This window comes from Panthera tigris, chromosome B1, assembly GCF_018350195.1.
Source record: "Panthera tigris isolate Pti1 chromosome B1, P.tigris_Pti1_mat1.1, whole genome shotgun sequence".
Taxonomy (NCBI): Eukaryota; Metazoa; Chordata; class Mammalia; order Carnivora; family Felidae; genus Panthera; species Panthera tigris.
In genome coordinates this window covers 163,471,442-163,494,381 of record NC_056663.1, presented here as the reverse complement: position 1 = coordinate 163,494,381, position 22,940 = coordinate 163,471,442, and the positions used below count along the sequence as shown (strand labels likewise).

The 22,940-nt window shown below is 41.0% G+C and overlaps 1 protein-coding gene and 1 non-coding gene across 6 annotated transcripts in view; one reads left to right on the top strand and one right to left on the bottom strand.

Annotated features, from left to right (window-relative positions):
* FRYL (FRY like transcription coactivator) overlaps positions 1-22,940 on the bottom strand; it is a 265,419-nt gene that overhangs the window by 13,234 nt on the left and 229,245 nt on the right. For 3 of the 5 annotated variants that reach the window (XM_042984562.1, XM_042984563.1, XM_042984564.1), the window contains 9 exons: positions 21,317-21,478; positions 21,111-21,185; positions 20,605-20,781; positions 16,545-16,748; positions 13,058-13,225; positions 6,378-6,628; positions 3,075-3,282; positions 1,182-1,331; positions 308-406 (listed from right to left, as the gene is read on the bottom strand). In XM_042984562.1, coding sequence (XP_042840496.1) covers positions 308-406; positions 1,182-1,331; positions 3,075-3,282; positions 6,378-6,628; positions 13,058-13,225; positions 16,545-16,748; positions 20,605-20,781; positions 21,111-21,185; positions 21,317-21,478 — 1,494 coding nt within the window. Of the gene's footprint in view, positions 1-307; positions 407-1,181; positions 1,332-3,074; positions 3,319-6,377; positions 6,629-13,057; positions 13,226-16,544; positions 16,749-20,604; positions 20,782-21,110; positions 21,186-21,316; positions 21,479-22,940 lie in introns of all 5 variants that reach the window. The other 2 variants (XM_042984565.1, XM_042984561.1) reach the window with 1 other exon arrangement.
* LOC122238272 lies at positions 22,611-22,724 on the top strand. Its single transcript, XR_006217217.1, has one exon. It is a non-coding gene; the product is annotated as a small nucleolar RNA SNORA67 (small nucleolar RNA).

The window sequence follows — 22,940 nt, the reverse complement described above, 5'->3', positions numbered from 1 at the left end:
ATAATGCATTCTCCGAGAAGTACAGCTTTCTTTCCCCACTTGCAATGTTGACAGCAGCTATGCGGTCTCCACATTGAGCTTTTTAAAACGCTGCAGTTTTCCACCGTGTTCTCAGGTTCTTAGAGGGCTGGTTTCTAAAAGCTACAGGTAGGAACCCACTGAACAGACAGTTCCAGAGGCCCCATAATTCTCAGTAGAACCCTGAGGCAAGTGCCGAGAGGACCTCTTCTATCTGGGCTACTCAGCTGCCAAGTGCACGTTTCCGGGGTCAAAAGCAAACTCGTTTTCACGTGGTGAAGAGACTGACCTGCTCAGCTGCTTCTCTTTTGGCATTGTAGGTATCCAGATGCTCTTGCAACTCCAAAACACTGAACTTGAGTGTTTGCAGCAAACCGCATGACGTCAGCTGTCAAATCAGAAACATTGGTCCAGGTTATCATTTCTGATCACAGTCATGAGACCGACAACTTTTGGATCATGGAATTTCGGATAGCTGGGTTTTGGCCTGACTTCGTGCCAGTGTCCCTTACTTCACTCTGTCCCATACCGAGGGCTGACCTTTCACTGAAACAGAGCAGGAATACAGGGGGATTTCTGGGGTGCCACCAAGGATGACCATACCTTCAAATGCTTTCAAAAACTGCCTTCGGTGTGAAATGGCATGTCAGACCGGTATATACCTTTAAAGGTAAACTTTTGAAGCTTGTTAAACCTTAATTCTCTGAATATCTTAATACATAATCTCTGAGTGTGTTTTAAAACAAAATGGGAAGACCGAGGGGCCCTGGTTTCTTCATGGGAGTAGGTCTAGCCCTCTCCTACCACGGTTATTCAAGAATCAGAGGGAAAGTACCTATCTCTAGAGCATGAGTTTCTAGCTTCCCATCTATGACTCTGAAGAGTGATGAGAGGGAGGAGTCAGAATCAGAGTCACAAGTCACTGCATGTAATACACCGGAATTATATTTTGCTGGATATTTACAGTCAAATTGAAAATATAAACCTGTACACCTCATTCTTGATTTTGGCTCAGGTATCTCACGGTTTGTGGGATCGAGCCCTCCATTGGGCTCTGTGCTGACAGCACGGAGGCTGCTTGAGATTCTCTCTCTGCCCCTCCCCCTGCTCACACATGCGTACTCTCTCTCAAAATAAATAAGCAAACTTAAAAAAATACTTACTGTTTCAGCATCCACAAAGACTGTTGGGCATTCTGAACACATCATCATCACTTCCAGTGAACTTTTAAATTTGGTACCAATGCGTTGCAGACTCTCACCAAGAAAGCTGACTGCCTCATTAGTTATGTCTCCAAACTTTCTCTGAATTGTCTATGGAAAAAAGCGTAAAAAAATATTTAGTATTTCGTAAGAAGGCCCTTTTCATCTTTAACAAGCATCATTTGTAATCAGGGCAAACTTTTCTTTTAAAATCATTATTGTAGTGGGGTGCCTGGGTGGCTCAGTTGGTTAAGTGTCTGCCTCTTGGTCTTGCGGTTCGGGAGTCTGAGCCCTGTGTCAGGCTCTGTGCTGACATTGTGGAGCCTGCTTGGGATTCTCTGTCTCTCTCTGTCCCTCCTCGGCTCATGCTTTGTCTTTCTCTCTCTCTCTCTCTCTCTCTCTCTCAAAATAAATAAACTTAAATAAATAAATAAAATCACTGTCGTAGTGATATACAGCATTCTAATAACTGGTCTGTAAATCCATGTTTTTAGGCTTTTCTTTGGAAACGTTAATTTCACAAAATGATCAAAGATTTACAAAACAGCACTACTTAGAAAAAGAAACTAATGATACATGCCATTCATCTCCCCATTCCTGAGATTTCTTTCATTGGGAGAGACAGAAGGAATACATGCTGCACATCACGGGGAATAAAGTCCTTACATGTCTGGAGAAGCAGCTCTTCTAATGCTCTACCTGAAAGAAACTTTCAGTAAATGTGGTTTACTGTCCTGGGCTCTGAGCTGCCATCGGATTTAATTAAAGTCATACATATGCATTAGGGGTAATACCTTCTCAAAACTCAAGAATACTCATTAACATAAAATAATCCAATTGTGCCTTACCCACAATGAGCACTCAGTGAATGAGACTATATTGTCAATGGCATAGTTATAGGAATAGTTAACATGTGCCTACATGGGCATGTGTTGCACTGTTGGGTGTCGTTATGATTTAATCACAATAAAAGCATCAGCTACAGTCTCAGGCATCAGGAAACAATATCATTGGAAAGAAAAAAACTACTAAATAGGAAACCAAGGAGCAGGGCAAAAGTACAGAATAAAACAAATGCTCCAGCTAATGAGCGTAAAGAGCTTCCGGAAGGGAGAGGCTGGCGGTTGCCATAGGTGGGAAAGCTGCAGCGAGAATACGTCCTTAGCTAGGTCTTCCCAGATGGGCAGCATTTGCTTAGGTCAAGAGGAAGAGCGGTACACAGTTCAGCGGATGAGGACTTAAATGGCATTTCTTGGTACCTTAGTTTCCCCAGCTACAGAATGCTCCAAATACATGTACATTTCACAGGTCTGTTACAAGAAGTAAATGATTTAAGGGATCTAGCACAATGCCTATCACGCACTGCAATGTTAGCTCATGTCATTGTTTTCACAGTTGGAAGCAACCTTAGCTAAAATTTTTAAGGTGTGTCGAGACACAAAATTGTTAATTAATTTAGTATTTAAGTATAAACTTGTGTGATATTGACTGTAAGCTCTTGGAAGGCAGGGACTATGTTTCTGGCGTCCCCCCTACTGCAGAGAATTTATCAGATGCTGCTTCCAAGTTGTGCTTTAGTTGCCTGAAGGGAGGGATCTGTACTCGTCACTGCATAAATTACCAGCAGTTACTACAGTGTCACAATATAAATTTAAATAATATCACCATCTTTGGGGAGAACTGTTTTTTTTTTTTAAAGAAAATCAGTGGGCATATGAAAACCTGAGACACTAAAACAAATAAAATAACGTAAAAATAGAAAACAGAAGGTAAGATACAGACTTTAGATCAAAACACCAGAACCTTATCAAGTAACTGTTGATATAAATTCAGAAAACCGTGAGCCTCACGGACCTGAAACAGCCTGGAAAACACGTGAAAAGTAAACACTGCACAGGACCCGTCGGTGTCGGACAGCATCTGGCTGACGTGGCGGTGCCAGGCTTCTTCGTCGTCGTCATATGCAACCGGCTGAAAGGCAGCTATTATGGCAGAAAGAAATGGTGATGGCAGAGGGGAGGTCTGGACTTCTGGAAAGCCATCTTGCTCTTTTTCATCTTGACTGTTAATACAAATATCACAGTAATCACGACACCATCTGAAAATAGTCAAAGGCATCCAACACAGACCGTGTGTATTCAAACACATGCATTGACTTAGAAAACGTACAATCGCCTAAACTTCCTAAGAGAGTCCAAATAAGCAGATCTCTGTGTTCTTTCTACGTGGCATCTCTGGAATTAGAAACTTAATTTCATGTAACCACCTCAAAGCAAACCAAGTCCTAGAATATGCCAGGGGAATGGATTAATTTCAGTAGCTTCTGTGAATAATTCAGATGAGAATGTTTTCATATTATGGGCACCTCGGCGGCTCAGTTAAGCATCTGACTCTTGATCGTGGCTCAGGTCATGATCTCGCGGTTCACGGAGGTTTGGGCCCTGCAATGGGGCTCACACTCATTGTGAGTGTGGAGCCTGCTTGGGATTCTCTCTCTCTCTCTCTCTCTCTCTCTCTCTCTCTCTCTCTCTCCCTCTCCGCCCCTCCCCCATGCACATGCACTCTCTTTCTCTCTCTCTCTCTCAAACAAATAAACTTAAAAAAGAATGCTTCCATTTTATTTTTATTATTTTTAATGTTTATTTATTTTTGAGAGAGAGAGAGAGAGAGCACAAGTGGGGGAAAGGCAGAGAGAGGGGGGGACAGAGAATCTGAAGCCGGTTCCAGTCTCTGAGCCGTCAGCACAGAACCCGACATGGGGCTCGAGCACATGGACTATGACATCATGACCTGAGCCGAAGCCAGATGTTTAACCAACTGAGCCACCCAGGCACCTCAGAATACTTTCATTTTAAATGGTCAATTTTGGAGGCTTTTTGATTGAACAGGTCCAAACTGATGGCGATAACATGTAAAGGGGTTTTGGCTATTTGGTTGGTCAAAGGCTCGCTTAGGTCCTTTATATGGACTGTGAAGAGATATTTGAGTCAAGACACTCAGTAGAGTGTCACTCAGGGTCTCAGAATTGCATGTTTCACATTGCAAAGGAGCTCTGAAGGCTTTGCAGAAATTGCAGAGCAATTCATGTGGAAGAGAGGCATCTGGGTAAAGATGGGCCAAAGATCAAAATAAAGCAGGCATTTGAAGTGGCAACTTAAGCTATACCTCAAAACAGTATATTTTTACAAGGTTGCTGTGGTGATTGACTTTAACAAAATGTGTCTCGTGAGCTTAGGTAATCATCCCTCTATATCCAGTAGGGATGCACTGCTCTGTTTCAGCTTCAATACAGGGCCAAGGCCAATGATTTTGGCTCCAACCTTTTAGGAAGCCCAATAGTTGAGTATCTGGCATCGCCGAACTTGTGTATGACGAATGAACGAGTGACTGCATAGCTACTGCCATCCAAATCGGTAATGCGAACAAGCCGTGTCACCAACATTGTTAATATCCAAATGTACACTTTCAAATATGGGAAAACATTCTTGATGTACTGGGAGTGAAGGTCTCCTTCTGTGTGGTAGATGTTGAAACTCTATTATCACTTGAGGGGGCGCCTGACTGGCTCAGGCAGAGGAGCATACAACTCTTGATGCTGGGGTGAGGAGTTCAAGCCCCACATGGGGCGTGGAGCCTTACTTAAGAAAAAAACAAAACCTCTATTATCACTTGAAATACAAATGAATGCTTTTTATTGTAAGAGTGAAACTCTGAAATATTTGGTGATTACTAAATATTAATTTTTGTATAAAAATAATTATCAAGGAGCTTGAAATAATTGAATGGGGAAATAGATGCACTGATAGGGTATTAAACTAGATACCTTTATAAAGAACAATATTTTACGCAACAAATATTTATAAAATTTAAATAATAAAAATTAAAAATAGATCTACCCTATGACCCAGCAATAGCACTGCTAGGAATTTACCCAAGGGATACAGGAGTGCTGATGCGTAGGGGCACTTGTACCCCAATGTTTGTAGCAGCACTTTCAACAATAGCCAAATTATGGAAAGAGCCTAAATGCCCATCAACTGATGAATGGATAAAGAAGATGTGGCTTATATATACAATGGAATACTACTTGGTAATGAGAAAGAATGAAATATGGCTCTTGTAGCAACGTGGATGGAACTGGGGAGTGTGATGCTAAGTGAAATAAGTCAGGCAGAGAAAGACAGATACCATATGTTTTCACTCTTACGTGGATCCTGAGAAACTTAACAGAAGACCATGGGGGAGGGAAAGGGAAAAAAAAAAGGTTGGGGGGGGAGGAGCCAAAACATAAGAGACTCTTAAAAACTGAGAACAAATTGAGGGTTGATGGAGGGTAGGAGGGAGGGAAGGGTGGGTGGGTGATGGGTATTGAGGAAGGCACCTGTTGGGATGAGCACTGGGTGTTGCATGGAAACCAATTTGACAATAAATTTCATATTAAAAAAAAATAAAAAATAAAAAAATAAAACAACAGATTATATTATAATTCTAATCATTATAGAACTATTTGGTTTACAGGTTTCATAACAGCCACCAAGATTTCTTTTAAGAAATATATGTAATAATTGATTATTCCATTTTGTGAGCCCATGAGTGAAGAAAATGCCCTTTGGGAATCTTGAGACTTTGTGATAATGTATTTTGAATACACGGAACATGAACATGTAAAAGGAATAATCTAACATCTGATGGTAGTAAGAAGTTGTCACTTCTGCTCATTATGTAAATCCGACTTTACAACTCTGACCGCTGATAAGGAAAATGTAGAACAATGTTTTGCATATACTTCAGATTTTGTATAGCGTTACAGAAATTCATCCTATGATATTGATACTTGGCTCTGGCCAGGGCCCAATATTAACTTAACAACCGACCATTAGCCATTTTGCCAAAATAGGTGTTGGGTACGCTTCTAAATGCACAGTGTTGCTCTCTGTGCTTTAAGAATTACCTACTTGTTTTTCTTTCAGTGAACTGAAGGTCAATAACAAAAAAATAAACCCATCACAGTCATTTTATCTTTTAAAAGGAAGGCAGCAGCATTATAGGCTAACCACAGAAATGAAGGTATGTAAGCTGGAGTAGAGGGTCCTGTTAGGGAGGGGCTGAGAGAGGAAATACCGCCTCATTTTAGTGACTGAGTTACCGTATTCTCACCTAGACAGTCCAGAGAAATCTGCTTCTTCTTCTTCACATCTTTCGTCTAGTTCTTTCAAAGCCAAGGTGACATCTTCTTCACAGATGGACTCAGGGTAGCTCTCAGGAGCCAGGGGCTCTGGCATGTCTGTGTCTTCCAAGTTGAGAATCCCTCGACACACGAGAGAATCCTGCTGTTCTTGAATTATATATGACCCTTCATCTTCAAAGCTTGTCAGAACTTGTTCCTCCTTTAACACTGAACCTGTATCCTGTAAAAACAATCGCATTTTTTAATCAAGTTTAAAAACATTTTTAAAAAGTTTTTATCAACACAGAATAAATGACTATTGCCATCAATATACACTTTTTTTTTTTTTTTTAATGAAGTAGTATTCTGTTTGCACAGGTTAATTTTTGGAGTTTCTGGGCTCAGATTACATAAAACAGTTTAAAAAAAAATAGTCCCAGGCTTAAAAAAATGTTGAAATTAAATATCACCTATTGCCACATAGAAACATCAAGGAGATCACTTTTCTCGTAATAGGATTTAGGTGTTTACTTAGAAATATATTCTTTGGTAAAATAACTTCTCATACAGATTCTCATTCTACATATGGTTACTATACATTCTCACTTATTTGAAATGTAATTTCTTTCACCCAGTGAATTCTGGACAGAAGGTGGGGGGAGCAGGGAGATAATTCAGAATGGTTTACCCACTGGTCCCGTGGGGCTGTCCATGAAGCAGGAAGAGGTACTGATCAGTCAGGAGGATGCTGAACTGAAACAAATGCATCCTTACTGGTTTCTAAACGAGCTGAGTATTTGTGATGGAAGAGTTACTTTCAGGTAGTAGGACGACACTTCATCACAGAGTTAGATTTCAGCCAACCCTGGGAAATTTTAGACTGCCGTACTTTGCAAGTTGAATGAATTACAAGCTCATTCACCAAAAAGAATGCCTGCACTCGCCTAACTCTAGGCAAATGATGATACACTGCTATGTTAGGCACCAGTGGTTTTCCCTTCCTACTCGCTGCAACATGACTGAAACATGTTGCCACATGCCCTGCACCCACTGGAAGCCCAACACACACTGGCTAAATAAATGAACCACCACTCCTGAAAAAGAAAGATACTTCCAAAGCGTATGTATACCATGATGGTGTATCGACACAAATTTTAAGGTGCACAGATGTTAGTTCAATCCGTGCGAAAATAAGCACTGATGGTCTCTGTCGTAGGAATAAAGATCAGTTCCTTGCCGTGCTTGGTCCTAAGTTACTACTTAGTTGTGCAGCAGAGTCACTCTCCTTCATGGGTCAGAGTAGAATTTTTCCTCCAAAATATGAAAAGCAAGTGAAAGAGCCCCTGACCTTAGGCTGGTATGGGCCTCAGTCTATACATCTGTAAAATTCATCTGTAACGTAAAACAAATGAAGGAGTTTGACCAGATTCTGGGCTGGGTGCCCTGGGATAAATTAATAGCTATCTACAATTAATTTACAACCTAACGGGGTTAGGCTAATATGCGAATAATGGTAATATAGCGTATATTAAGTGTAAGGTAAATATTATGTGCATTATACAAAGGATTGCTGTTACTCAAAGAAGGGAAAGGTCACATCTGCTTGAGGTAATGGAGACTAGTCTCTTTGGAGAAAACAACATATGATGGGCTTTGACAAAGATGGGTTAGCAATAGTGTCATGGACTGAATGTTTTTATCCCCTCAAAATTCTTATGTTGAAACACCAACCCCCAATGTGATGGTATTAGGAGATGAGGCCTTTGGGTAGTGGAGGGGCCTCATGAATGGGATGAGTGCCTTTACAAGAGGAGGCCAGGGATCTAGCTAGTTCTTTTTTTTAACCATGTGAGGACACAGCAGGAAGAGCTACCAGGAAGACAGGCCTCACCACACAATGAACCAGCTGGCACCTTGATATTGGGACTCCCTGGCCTCTGGAAGTGAGAAGCAGAGTTCTATTGTTGAGAAGCCGCCCAGCTTCTGACATTTTGTTATAGGAGCCTAAGCTGACCAAGACAGCATTTCAGGGAAAAGGACACAGATGATAGGAAAGAAATGTGGCACAGAAATGCGGCAGGAAAACACAAAACGTATTAAAGGGAAAATTGGCCTGGAGTTATTAAGCAGAGAAGGCAGCAAACTCTGAGTCTGCACAGAATAGCACTTTTTAAATAATACAATACAATCATTCCTTAATCATTCCAAAAGCTTATATTCAATACACTCTGTCTGCATCTGAAGTTCTTAAAAAAGATTTGGCCTGGGTGGCTCAGTCAGTTAAGCCTCCGACTTCAGCTCAGGTCATCGTCTCAGTTTCTGAGTTCGAGCCCTGCGGCGGGCTCTGTGCTGACAGCTCAGAGTCTGGAACCTGCTTCAGATTCTGTGTCTCCCTTTCTCTCTGCTCTTCCCCCACACGTGCTCAGTCTCTCTCTCTCTCAAAAATAAATAAACATTAAAAAAATAATAATAAAAGACAAAAAAAGATTGGCCATTCAAATGGCAAGCATTAGTTATTTGGAAAGATAATTTATGTGACAGTGTTAGAGGCATTTCTATACCTAGAATTTTATTATTTACTTTTCCTTCTACATCAACTGGAATATACCATGTTGAGATAACCCACCACACTTCTTAGTTTAATGCCCTCACTTCTCATTACTTTATACCTATATTTGGTTGTCATTTGTTATTGAATAACAATTACAAAATAGACGTTTTACCTGTAATTATTAACATACACTACATGCTGAAATTTTCTAACAGCACTTAGATTTCATGAAGAGAGTGCTTTTGGGCTAATGGAATGGATTCCACTGTTATATGTACATTATGAGACTCAAATTTTCTTGACCTTTATCTTATTACACAATGATGTGTGTGTGTACACACACCACACACACAATTACATTCAAAGATTCATTTCCTGGGGCGCCTGGGTGGCTCAGTCAGTCAAGCGTCCGACTTCGGCTCAGATCACGATCTCATGGTCTGTGAGTTCGAGCCCCGCGTCGGGCTCTGTACTGACAGCTCAGAGCCTGGAGCCTGTTTCAGATTCTGTGTCTCCCTCTCTCTGACCCTCCCCCCGTTCATGCTCTGTCTCTCTCTGTCTCAAAAATAAATAAAACATTAAAATAAAAATATCAAAGATTCATTTCCTGTAAGGCATAATCTCTGTCATCCATGAACTGGTATGTAAACTATTACAAATACTAGAAGAAATTCCTCTGTGAAGGTTTTGCTGATAAATACAAGTGAAGAAAGTAATCCCTTAACAGCTCAGAGTGTAATTTGTACACATTCCAGAGAAGAAAGGAGCAAACTGAGCTCTGAAAGTTTGTCATGACATGAAACACATCAGCCTGTTCTCTTTTATCTTCCTGATATTAACACCATTGAAGGGGAAAAAACCCTCAAACAACTCTAGGATTGGATTCTCCCTTTAATTCAGAAAGTATTTCACCTATTCAAATTAACTCCTCATCTGGAGAAGTTAACAGAATTATGGTTTTACTTCATTATCTTGGTGTTTTCATGCCTTTTTAAAAAGGGCAATTTGAGGTCATTTGACACTCCCTGGCATACGAGGGAAAAACAGACTAGGCTAGCATACCTAACAGAAACAAACTCGTACTATTCTCCTCGGACAGCCATTCTTTGGTGATAATTGTAAAGTTAACAGAGCTGTTTCCAAATGAAATCCTATGGCTTATGAATATCTACTTCATCCTTATTCACTTGTGTCAAAGCTTACAGTGAAAATGAAACCCATGACTGGAAAAGGAAATAAACCTAGTACAGTGAAGTGTTTTTCCTTTAGGAAAAAAAAAAAAAAAAAGTATCATCAGGAACTTTACAGTGTCTTGGAAACAAGGCATCAAATGTAGTCCTGTTGGATGAGTGACCGTCCCACCTGAAATAACAGTTTCCAGTATATATGGAAATACATGTGAATTTTCAGTTTATCTCCAATAAATATAAATATGATATGAACTTCTATCAGTAGTTTACTATGATTATAGCTATTTTAATAACCAAAAATAAAAGACTTCCCATTTGTCAAGTAAACAGAATTACGACACACAACCCTTAACCTCACTGCTTTTGTTAGGAAGGTATTTCTAGTACTGGGCTGTTTTCCATGGTTTCTAATGAGACCTTTTCACATGCTATGATCCAAACCAGACACAGTCGATAGGTTATTAACAAGGAATTAAGGCTCACTTAACAAGCCTCCCAGCAACCGAAAAGGAATACAGGCTACTTAAGGTGCATCTCTAAATCGGTCCAGTCTCTCCCGGAAACATTTGTAAGTTTCATGCACTCTTTCAGGCCCCCCTTATCTTATCTAAGGTTCTTCTGGTTTATCTCCTCTCGGCCTCCTCCCACCCACCCTCCACACTTCTCACAGAGACCTCACTAGAACACAAACCAGACTGGACCTTCTCCTGATGACAGGTGCCTAGACTGCAAGCTTCACGTGGCAGGTACCAGAATCTACTTTCTGTATTCCACACCAAAGAAGAGATTTTAAAACGCAGACTCAATCAGATCATGTCCCTCTTCTGCTCAAATGCTCCGACGGCTACCTGCTCTGTGGCTGCAGGATCTGCCCACCCCTCTCCTCGTCTGTCCTCCCGGCTCCTGTTCACTGTGATCCAGCCCCACAGGCCAGCTTGCTCTTCACACACGCCGTGCTGCTGCTCCCTCAGCCTGGGACTTCCTCCCTCCACATCTCCTTGTCACTGAGGCTTCACTTCAAGTGTGGCCTTTTCTCCCTCACCGATTCCACATTTCTGTTAGATTTTCTCAGTACGGCTAAGAGGGTGATCAGTCTCTGATGTACTTATTCTGTCTTACCTGCTTATCATATCTTTTACTACAAGTAAGCTCCATAAAGCCAGGAGGCTTTTCCACATGGCACCACATGCCCAGGGCCTAGAATAGTGACCAGCATGCAGTAGGGGCTCCATGGGTATCGGTGAAATCACCGAATGCTTGCATGACCTGTATTCTCATTTAGGCATCTGGTACAGTGCTTGTCATGTAAAAGGTATCTCTTCAATGACAATTCATGACTCGTGATCATTTTGAGATAAAGTCTATGTCTTCAATATGGCATGTAGGACCCTTCTCGTCTTAGACCCTACCCATCTCTTCTCCTCCTCCCATTTTATTCTCCAGAAGTACTCAATGTCCTGCGGTTACCTGAACATGCCATGTTATTTCACGCTGCCCTGTCCTTCCACATGGTGTCCCTCTGCCTGCCATGTCCCCATTGCCGGGACTGCCCTTTACCACCATCTCCCTGGTGTACAGATGATCAGTCTCTCCTGAGTTTTCACAAAGCCCCGAACATGCTGTTATTAAGTTTCTTGTACTGGAATGGAATGCTTTTTTTTTCTTTTCTTTTTTACACCTTCTCTATCTCTCTCAATTGACAATTCCGTCTCTGAGAGTGAGGGTCACCATGCCTTATTCATCTTTCTGGCATCTAATTCAATGCGCGGCATCTAAGAGAATCTCAATATTTGTTGAATTATCTAAACTTAAGCCATACTAGGAATACACTTAAAATGCCAAAAAGAGGCACCTGGGTGGCTCAGTTGGTTAAGCATCCGACTTCAGCTCAGGTCGTGATCTCATGGTTTGTGGGTTCAAGCCCCACATCCAGCTCGGTGTTGACCCAAGCTCAGAGCCTGGAGCCTGCTTTGGATTCTGTGTCTCCCTCTCTCTCTGTCCCTCCCCTGCTCACACTCTGTCTCTCTCTTTCTCTCTCTCTCTCAAAAATACACAAACATTAAAAAAAATATATTTTAAATGCCAAAATGCCTTCATTTCAAACTATGCTTACTGTTAAAAACATAAAATACACTATAAGCTTAATAAGAACATGAGAATTCAACTAACTAAAATAATGAGATCTAGTAATTACATTAATTTGGTTACTACTGAGAAAAATGTAGTATTTCCCTAATACTTACCGAAGCATAAAAGCACATATGACAGAACTATAGCAGTTATAGTTAAAAAAAAAAAAAAAAAGAAAAAGAAAAAAGAGTATAATAATCTTAAGGGAAAAAAACCACTAAGAAGACAAATACTTACTTATTTTTGGTCAGTCATTATCTTGGGATCTGGCTTACTTCTCACAGGCCTTTCCAAAAATCGTAATACTAGTAGTTCCAACGTCTTTTTTAAAAAGGTTTCATTTAACCCACTGCTAACACAGCTGGCCTGAGGTTTGAATCCCAATCATAGCACCAATCACATAAACCCAAACACAAAGCAAAAAGAGAAGAAAAAAAAAAAGCCATCCTTCCAAGAAGATACAGCACCAAAGAAGATGCTCACCACCCCAGAGAAGCATCTGTCCATTGACATTGACCTCAATCACACTCTGCAGCACAAAATGCTCATTAAAAACACTCAAGATTATTTATAACCTGTGGGTCATTTCCTTAATTGGCCAACTTTTTTTCTTTTTCTTTTTTTTTAATCATCAGATTTGACTATTTCATTTAAAACAACCCAACAGGTTAGAAATACTGGAAACAAATCAAATAATTAGTGTATCAGATGAAAACTCTTTTGAAAGAAAAGCAAGGGATGTAACAGAGTGCTAAAAGGAGCCCAGATTGGCCAGGCACCAGCCCCCATTTCTCCCCACCTCAGGCAGCTGGCTGTTAGCATTATCTAGAGAAGCCTCCAAACTTGGGGTCTCATCTCTGATTTGAAGCACTTCTTCTGTTGAGACGCTGCCAGTGGAATCTTGAGACTGAACAAGTAGATCGGGATGGTCTGGCAGTGTTTCGTCTGCAGCAGAATCACTGTTTAACTGCGAGGAGAAACAGGAAAATAAGGAAGTCATCCGTGAGCCAGTGATGGTCACAAAAGCCACACCGCCTCTGTATCATATTTTGGGGGCTTAGTTAGAAACAGCCTGACTTCCTAAAATTACCTCCCCCCCCCCCACTCTGTTACTCTGTGACAGAATCGATGCTGCTAACACGAGCAGCTAACCCAGCAGCATGAGCTGCATCCATTCATGCAGGTTAAGCTTCGCTAAACAAAAACTACCAAAGTGGAAGACCTCCGCATAACTACGTTCATCGTGAACCCAAATTCACTTTTTATGGTAATATGTTGTGTTTTCAGCTGGTGTGAGCACTTGTGAGGACGGGGGCTCTCTCCCTCCCTGTGGCTCCAGGGCCCGGCAGGCAGTGCTTTCGCAAGAAGCAGCGTTAACCGGGGGGGGCAGGCACATAAGTCTGAACAGGCTGTTCACTTCTCTAAGCCAAAATATGACAAAACTTCAGTCAGCCAAGAAGAATTAGGACAATAAAGTTGTTGTAATGGCAGTCTGTCATTAGTGGGTTTATATTCTTGGAAAAGAATCAGAAAAGAAGGGAATACTAGAGTTTTTCCTTTTCTAAGCAGGGTTATAAATTCTTCACCGTCAGTAACATAAATATCAAGTTTCTGATTCAGAGTAGGTAAAGGCAAAAACCCTTATGCCCCCTGTGAAGAGGAAGCAACTTTGAATTCGTTTTTTTATTTTGTTACCACTAGGACTAGGGTTGGCCTTATAAGGAGATAGTTCTTTTTTTTCCCCTCTCTTCTTCTTTTTTTTTTTTTAGTTTTCATTTTTATTTAAATTCTACGTAGTTAATATGTAGTGCCATATTGGTTTCAGGAGCAGAATCTAGTGATTCATCACTTCCATACAATATCCAGTGCTCATCCCAACAAGTGTCCTCCTTAATGCCCATCACCCATCTAGCCCCAATACGTCTACCACCTCCCCTCCAGCAACCTTCAGTTTGTTTTCTGTCCTTAAGAGTCTCTTGTGATTTGTTTCCCTCTCTTCTCTCTTTTCCCTTCCCCTCTGTTCATCTGTTTTATTTCTTAAATTTTACACATTAGGGAAATCATATGGTATCTGTCTTTCTCTGACTTATTTCACTTAGCATTAATAAACTATATAAATGGCAAGATTTCATTCTTTTTGGTGGCTGAGTAATATTTCATTGTATATATATACCACATCTTCTTTATCCATTCATCAGTCGATGGACATCTGGACTCTTTCCATAATGTGGCTATTGTTGATAGTGCTGCTATAAACATTGGGGTGCATGTGCCCCTTCGAATCTGTCTTTTTGTATCCTGTGGGTAAATACCTAGTAGTGCAGTTGCTGGGTCATAGGGTGGTTCTGTTTTTAACTTTTTGAGGAGCCTCCATACTGTTCTCCAGAGCGGCTGCACCAGTTTGCATTCCCACCAACGGTGTTAAGAGGGTTTCCCCTTTCTCTGCATCCTCACCAACATCTGTGGTTTACTGTGTTGTTAATTTTAGCCATTCTGACAGGTGTGAGGGGCTATCTCATTGTGGTTTCGATTTGTATTTCCCTGGTGATGAGTGATGTTGAGCATCTTTTCATGTGTCTGTTAGCCATCTGGAGGTCTTCTTTGGAAAAATGTCTATTCCTGTCTTCTCCCATTTCTTAACTGAATTATTTATTTTTTGGGTGTTGAGTTTGGTAAGTTCTTTATAGATTTTGGATACTAATCCCTTATCAGATATTTACAAGTATCTTCTCCCATTCTGTCGGTTGCCTTTTAGTTTTGTTGACTGTTGCCTTCACTGTAAAGAAGCTTTTTATTTTGATGAGGTCCCAGTAGTCCAGTTTTGCTTTTGTCTCCCTTGCTCTGGAGACATGCTGAGTAAGAAGTTGTTCTGGCCGAGTTCGGAGGGGTTGGTGCCTGTGTTCTCCTCTAGGATTTTGAGGAGACAGGCAGTTCTATCCCATGGCTCTCATGGGAACAAACCTCTGTTAAGCATTTAATGTAGGCTGGGTGGCCTTCCTCCTCATAAAATTCCCATGAGGCAGACACTATCCAGAGTCCAGTTTTAAAGGGGAAGTTAGGTAGGTTGACCATAGTTACACAGAAGGGTGGTGGCACAATGCCACGGTCTGGCTCCACGGAGGGCTGGTGCCTCCTTCAGTCACTGTTGCCAGTAACTCGATTAAATGAAAATAGTCCCAAGGAGGACGAAGCGTTAGGTGGCATGGATTTGGAGGCAGACGGCTTGGTTCCAGCCTACTTAACTAGTGGCTATGTGTCCTGGGACAAGTCGCTCGTCCTGCAGAATTGCGATAACCGTATTTACTTCATGTGGTTGGGGGGCGGGGCGTTCTGCAGACTAATAGATGCCGAACACCCTTCACAGAGGCTGGGGCATGACAAACATCCAGTGAGTGGTGACAGTTGCTGTTATTATCATCAGTTGCTGTTCATCATTTAACACTTAAATGAGGGTTGACTGAAAGACATCGTGGGACAACAATGAGATGCCCAAATTGGAGAGGTGACCGGAAGCCACGTGCAAACTGGCAACTTCCCATTTTGTTTACAGCCAGAGCAGCCCCGGCCACTCAACACTGCGGCCAGCGCTCCACTAGCCGACTGAACGTGGAGCAAACAGGGGCAAAAGAGAGGGCATGGCTGGGCTCAGTGTGAAAAGGGTATCCCTTGAGAGCTAGGTCAGTGCAGCCTGCTGGCACCACTGATTCCTATCTATGTGCCCCACGGGGGCCCTTCCACACCTCCTTTCCTCCTGCCACCCCTTTCGCTCCCACATTTCTGAGCAGGCAGACTAGTCTTGTGGGCTTCCTTTTCTCATGTTTCACTCACTCTTTAATCTCTGCCATGTAGCCTCTGGGCCACAAGTCGGAACCCCCACATATAACTGACCTGATCTCGAACGGCACAAAGCTGTGCTCGATCTTTTCATGCCAACTAGCAAAGAAAAGTGGGTGGAGGATAAAGCAGTGTTGGTGTCCACACGGATACCAAAACTACGTGTCACTCAAGATGAGGACTTCTAGAAGTGTCCAGAGCGACTCGCCATCACTAGGAGAGAAGGTAACACTGTCTCAGCTGCTAAAGGGGGTGCGGCATAAACGTAAATGTTGAGTAATGTCATGAACAGCACGCTCCATTAGCAATGCAACTCTGTATTTTCATTTCAGTGTGTGCCATTTTACCCAAAGTGAAATGAAAATCGGAAAATCCAGAGACAGTAATTACTAAGGTGGAAGTTAAGAGGAGAGTGAAACCAACTGTCGCTGTATGAGAAGGTGAGTGTGTACCATCTGCGTGCGGGACAGTATCTGGCTTGCTGTGAGAGCTGCTTCCTCTTCCGAGGACTCGTCCGTGTCTTCCTGGTTGGTCAGGTTCAGGCTGGGGGTGCTGCTGGAGCACTGGTACTCTTGGAGGGAGGGAGTGTCCCCTTTGTCAATACTGTCCAGTGAGCGCCTGCGGACTCCCCAGTTGAAATTGTCCATACTTTCACCCTGCAAAAGAAAGACATGATCTCTAAGGCCTCAGATACATGTGTATAAATACAGTAAACACAACACACCAGGAAAACATGTACTGAGATGAAAAATACTCAATGCATCATCATAAGCAGAGTTTCAATCAGCCCTTCAATTTCTCGAAACTTTTAAAACATCGTTAAATATTCATATTTAAAGAGATCACAATATTTGGTTGAGCCTGTTTTAACTAAATAATTTTCTTGACTTCCTATATTGTATGACTGGGGACCGACTAAACCTACTGTCTAGGCCATTTCTATCCTAATGCCCAAACACAAATGAGACCACGAAGAAGACGAATACATCACAGACAACGATACATAAACAATCCACAACACCAGGCTGCAACTTACCTGCAGTTCCTGGTTAGCAAAAAGGAAAACACACAGAATTAGAAAGAACGAAGACAAACATTTAAATATACGCTACACTTTTGGGGGAAAACTCTTTGTGATTTCTCAAACCCAAAGACTGATTCAAGCTCTGGATTAAGCTCTGAGTAGAAAGCCAACATGTGATTCAAATTACTTTTTTTATGCAAAATATATTATGAAGAAGTCAGAGACAGACACTGAAAACAACATTTCTGTGATACACTTTGCAAACACGAACTTTAAGAAAATCTTCAAGATTTACATAGATTTAATACTTGATACAATGCAAAACTGACTTAAAGTACCCACATTCAGTTGACAACATACAGGGTCACAACTATTTTCGTCTAGAGAATGGTTCTGGCTAAACCCAGTGGCCATTTTTTACTACAAAATAGTCTGAAATCAAGATCAAAGCCATCAAAACATAACTTGTGACAAGTTCAAAAGGTCAAGAGGAAATAGGGCAGATTTCAATTTCACCCCACTTATGGATTTACAGAAGTTATGTTTCTGTTATTCTAAGCTGATCTTCCTTTTGCAAGGATATAATTCTTACACTCGCTCTTAAGCCCTGATATGACAAATGACAATGAGCTGGCCAGCAATATAGGATTTATTTGTGTTCCTTTACTCAAGAGGCACTGGCTAGGATACAGGTTTTCAAATCCTTTTTTTTTTTTTTTTTTTTAAATAAAGCAAAGCAATACTTATTTCGAATGAAATTTAAAATGGAAGTCAACTGTGCAAAGCTGATGAACTAAACCCAAGCCGCTTTGGCTGCAAAAGGTAACAAGGAGCTCTTTGCCTGCACTCTGGGTACATCCTTCAAGTCTTAGAAACCCTGCAGGTCAAAGTTCGAAAAGCCACCTTCCTACCAGATATTTCAATTATTATTATGTAGCACAGTACATAATAATGGCAACAGCCCTAAATATTTGTTTGGTGAATGAATGGGGAGCTTCCAAGGTTGGCGGGTATTTGGGGGGTATTTTAGAAGTTTAATTAACAGTTTCATTTGTTTTGTACCAAATTATTTCCTACCACCATGTTTTAAGCAAGACTATATTTAGGTTTTAAAGAATCTCTACTATTTGAATTGTCTAATGATGAGGCATACATGAACACCACCCACCCAAATCACTATGACTTGAATTAAAGACAAAACTACATTAAGCGTCTTTAATTCAATTTGCCAAAGTTCTGTTCAAAAGCCATGTTAATTAGTAGCTATGTATTAGGGTATGGGATAAACTTGGAAGCATTTACAGAGTTCTCAAAAAAAAAAAAGAAGATAAAAAAGCAAACAAAATAAATAACGTTACCATTACGAACATGTCAAGAGCCTGCCTGCCTGCCTTCACAAATTTTAAACTCTCAATTGAAAACAAATAACTGCATTAGAGTTTAGGAGCTGCTCATGCCCTTGTGGTCGGGCAGCAAGGCTCTTCAATCCATCAGACTTTCTTGTCTGATTATTCAAGTCAGTCCTACTTCTTACAACGTGTTTTTGAAATTGGGGATGTGAAATCAAGTTTAGAGGATGGTGATCTGCCACTTTGGAAAAAAAAATGAAAGAGAATAGGAAATATCAGCGTGCATAACAGCATAGGGTGAGGCTGCATATTCTTTTTATTTTTTTTCAAGTAACCTCTATACCCAATGTGGGGCCTGAACTCACAACCCCAAGATCATGAGTCACACGCTCCACTGACTGAGCCAGCAAGGTGCCACAAGGCTGCGTATTCTTGAAACTTTCATTTTAAAGGTATGTGTATCTACTTGGATGTGATATAAAATGTATTAAGTATGGATCACAGTAAAAACAAAAAAAGTTTAAAAGCCACTGCCCTATGGGGCTGAATAATACTTGCTTGGGGGCTCCTGTGAACCTATCCATGTGTCTTTGGGAACATGTTCATGCCAAGTACAAAGGCAATTGGTTTGACCCTGAGCCACCATGGTTGTACCCTTCTATATGCAAAGGAGGATGAAGCATGTAGGAGGACCTCCTTAAACTGGTCTCCTGTCCACAACTAATGATGTGACATGGTGCAGGCCATTACATTTCATCCCTCCTCACCTATTAGAGCCAAAGGAAACATCCCTTCAAGAGGGTTAATCAATGCATTTGAGTTACGTGAGCGACTTTAAATTCTTTGGAGAAAGATGTGTCAATGACATGGGATGGATACCGGATGACAAGGCATTTTGGGCTTCTCAAATATAGGTATTTGTAAACATTTTAGAATGAACACTTTTGAAACTTATGTGACAAACGTTTTAGATTTAGGAGTTGCAAGTTTAGGGGGATGAGCTATAGGAATAGGTCCCGAAGAGCCTGTCAGGGCAATCCTGTTCTCTTTGCCACAATGACTGTTTCAGAAATTGGCAAATGATCCAGCTTGACCCACTAATGTAACAGGAAGTGTGCTAAGGACGTTTAGGAGAGCAACTTCTTCACTGTTACAAAAGTGACCTTCATTTGCTTTGAACACTGCTGGATGTGGACATAACCATGTGACAGAGACTTGCAGAGAAGGGCAGAGCCTAGCCAACTGCAGAGAAATGATCAGAGACCTCCCTGAGCCACATCTAAATAAGCTATAACCCTCTGGACTACCTCAGTTTTGTAAGCTCGTAAATCCGCCTTTTGAGTCCGATTTTTCATTTCGAAATCATCTAAACTGACACATACCTATAAATTTAATCTAGACTGAATCAACTTAGAGGAGAGAGCCCCTTGGTGCTACATGAAATGAGTCATTTGAGGGGGCTGGCTACAGTACGAAGAAGAAAACAGTGAGGATGTCACAGGTAGAATCTCGGTCATTTGACACAGTAGAGAGTTCTGGAGAGCCAAAGCCCTCGAAATCATGTGAGTTCATTTAATTTAACTTAGTGTTAAGTGTTTGTACTTATACTTTAAAATAGTGTTAGATAAATTTTAATATAATTTTTTACCATTTTGCTGCATATTGTTTCATTTGAAACATAAGCATATCCTAAATTAAAGACATAACTTTGGAAGAAACCCATTTTTCACTTTTTATTTCTTGGGGCAAAGAGTAAGAATTAGATGTTCCTCTTCTGTTTCAGACTGCTTCTGCTAACTGACCAACCGTACTAGTCACGTTTACTTCCCAATTTAGATTTTTACCTTTAAAAACATTTTTGTTTAATTCGTTTGTTGTTTCAAGTTTTTATTTAATTTCTAGTTAGTTAACATATAGTGTAGTATTAGCTTCAGGAGTAGAATTTAGTGATTAGTCACCTATGTGTAACAGCCAGTGCTTATCACAAGTGCCCTCCTTAATGCCCGTCACCCATCTAGCCCGATTTTACCTTCTTGACCTCACACTGACCTTAATAAGGAAAGATGCTGTGGTCAAACACTTAATTCTCATATACTTGCAACTGTAAGCTATAAATATACGGACTGCCCACATCCTTACCTCTGCATCTTCCAATTCAACATCTAAAAAGTCAAAATCCTTAAAAACGCCAAATTGTTGTTCACTGCTGTTGTCTTCCACGGCCACTTCTTCCTCTTGAATCATGTCTTCTGTTGCAGAAATTAGGCTGGTCTGTTGGTCACCAACTTCCAAATCCTCATTAGAAGAAAATACAACCTAAGGCCCAGCCAAAAAACAAAAAGGCCACCCATCAGCATCGTCACTCTGCCCATGAGACACTGGTGCCCGAAGAGCCACCGCAGGCTTCATCTGTCAAAGAATTCAGAGCTTCAATCTGGTTTTCATGCTAAAGTCTAACTGGTTGAATACTTAATTAATGTAACTGCCAAGTACCATGGAGACCATATCTTTTTCATTCTTAGTTAATGCCATGAAATAAGGGAAGTTAGAAAAGGCAAGCAAGGAGACAGAATACTTTCCATTTTTTTTAATGGAGTAGTAACAGGATTTTTACAGCCTTTATGCATGCGATCATGATTACTCACGGATGGATTCTTTGGAAGGCCAGATTCTGGACCACAGAGAGAAAGCACATTCATTAGCTTTTCTCTTGTTCTTCGCTAAGGGGGGAAAAAAATGCAAATGTTAGGATTACTGATAAGTAAGACAAATGCTCAAGCTGTCATACATACAACAAAATTGATTCTTCTGTAGATGTTCGGTTCTGATTTTTTTTTTTTTTTTAATGTACCTGTGATAACTGTGGCCTTTTCCAGCTAACAGGAACCAAGGCGTTAGAATTAGAACCAGAAGAAGTGGAAGAAGTACTCCTAGTAACTGCAATAACTTTGGGTTTCCCATTTCTTCCAGCTGCACTATGCTGATCGCCATACTTATTTCCAATGATTGGTGTCTGCAGAGAAACAAAAAGGACAGTGTTCGACTGGGATATTTCACCATAAAGGGATTAGGAGTGGATCTGTAAGGACTTTTTTTTTTTTTTTTACAAACAACCAAAAAAAAAAAAAAAAAGCAAAGGAAGATAACAGCATAAAGTAGATGTTACAAAAATCAAATGTAATGATGTCTTTTAAAAAATTAATTTATTTTTTTAAAGTTTGTTTGTTTGTTTGTTTGTTTATTTAAGTAATCTCTATACCCAGTGTGGGGCTTGAACTCACGGCCCCAAAATCAAGAATTGCCTGCTTTGGGCGCCTGGGTGGCTCAGGTGGTTATGCATCCGACTTCGGCTCAGGTCATGATGTCACAGTTTGTGAGTTTGAGCCTTGCATTAGGCTCTGTGCTGACCGCTCAGAGCTTGGAGCCTGCTTCAGATTCTGTGTCTCCCTCTCTCGCTGCCCCCACACTGTCTCTCTCAAAAATAAATAAACATAAAAAAAAATTAAAGAGTTGCATACTTCCACTGAGCCAGTCAGGCACCACGTGATGTCTTTTTTTTTTTTTTTTTTTTTAAATCAGGAGACTTCACTTCACTGAAAATGACTCCCTGAGAAGATGAGACAATCAGACAGCTCATTCCTATTTTATTATCATCTTCGTAAGTTTGTTTGTTTATTTATTTATTTATTTATTTATTTATTTATTTATTTTTTAAGTTTTACTTATCTATTTAGAGAAAGAAAGCACAGGCAGGGAGGAGCAGAGAGGGGAGACAGAATCCTAAGCAGGCTCAGCACCAACAGCACAGAACCCAACGTGGGACTTGAACTCACGAACTGAGAAATCATGACCTGAGCTGAGATCAAGAGTCGGATGCTTAACTGACTGCGCCACCCAGGTGTTTCTTAAGTTTATCTCTTTAGAGAGAGAGCATGAGTGGGGTAGGGGCAGAGAGAGAGGGAAGGAGAATTCCAAGCAGGCCGCATGCTGTCAGCACAGAGACTGATGCGGGGCTTGAACTCATGAACTGTGAGATCATGGCCTGAGCCAAGATCAAGAGTCAGATATTTAACCAACTGAACCGCCCAGGCGCCCCTACTTACTCGTATTTTAAATAGAGATCTGCTTTCTTTAAAAAACACCATCTTCATGCCCCTCTTCAGGAAAGTAGCAACTTGGAATAAAATCTGGCACACCTTAGGTTGCTGGGTAAGAGGGGATGTTTGTTTCCTTTGCCTTCCTGTGGCTGCCTAGCACATACACTTCAGTCTCTTCTCAATAGACTGTGTGCTCTTCTCATTGCCATGCTGAAGTTGTCCTCTCCCCTGACCTAGGCCAGAGGCACTGATGTGCGATAGGTTTCTTTAGTCATCAACTGTGACCTTCCCACCAGCAGGGAAAACTACATCCACGGACTCAGTCGTGGTGAATGATTTGGCCATAAGAGTGTGGCTGTCAACATGGTGAAAAAAGAC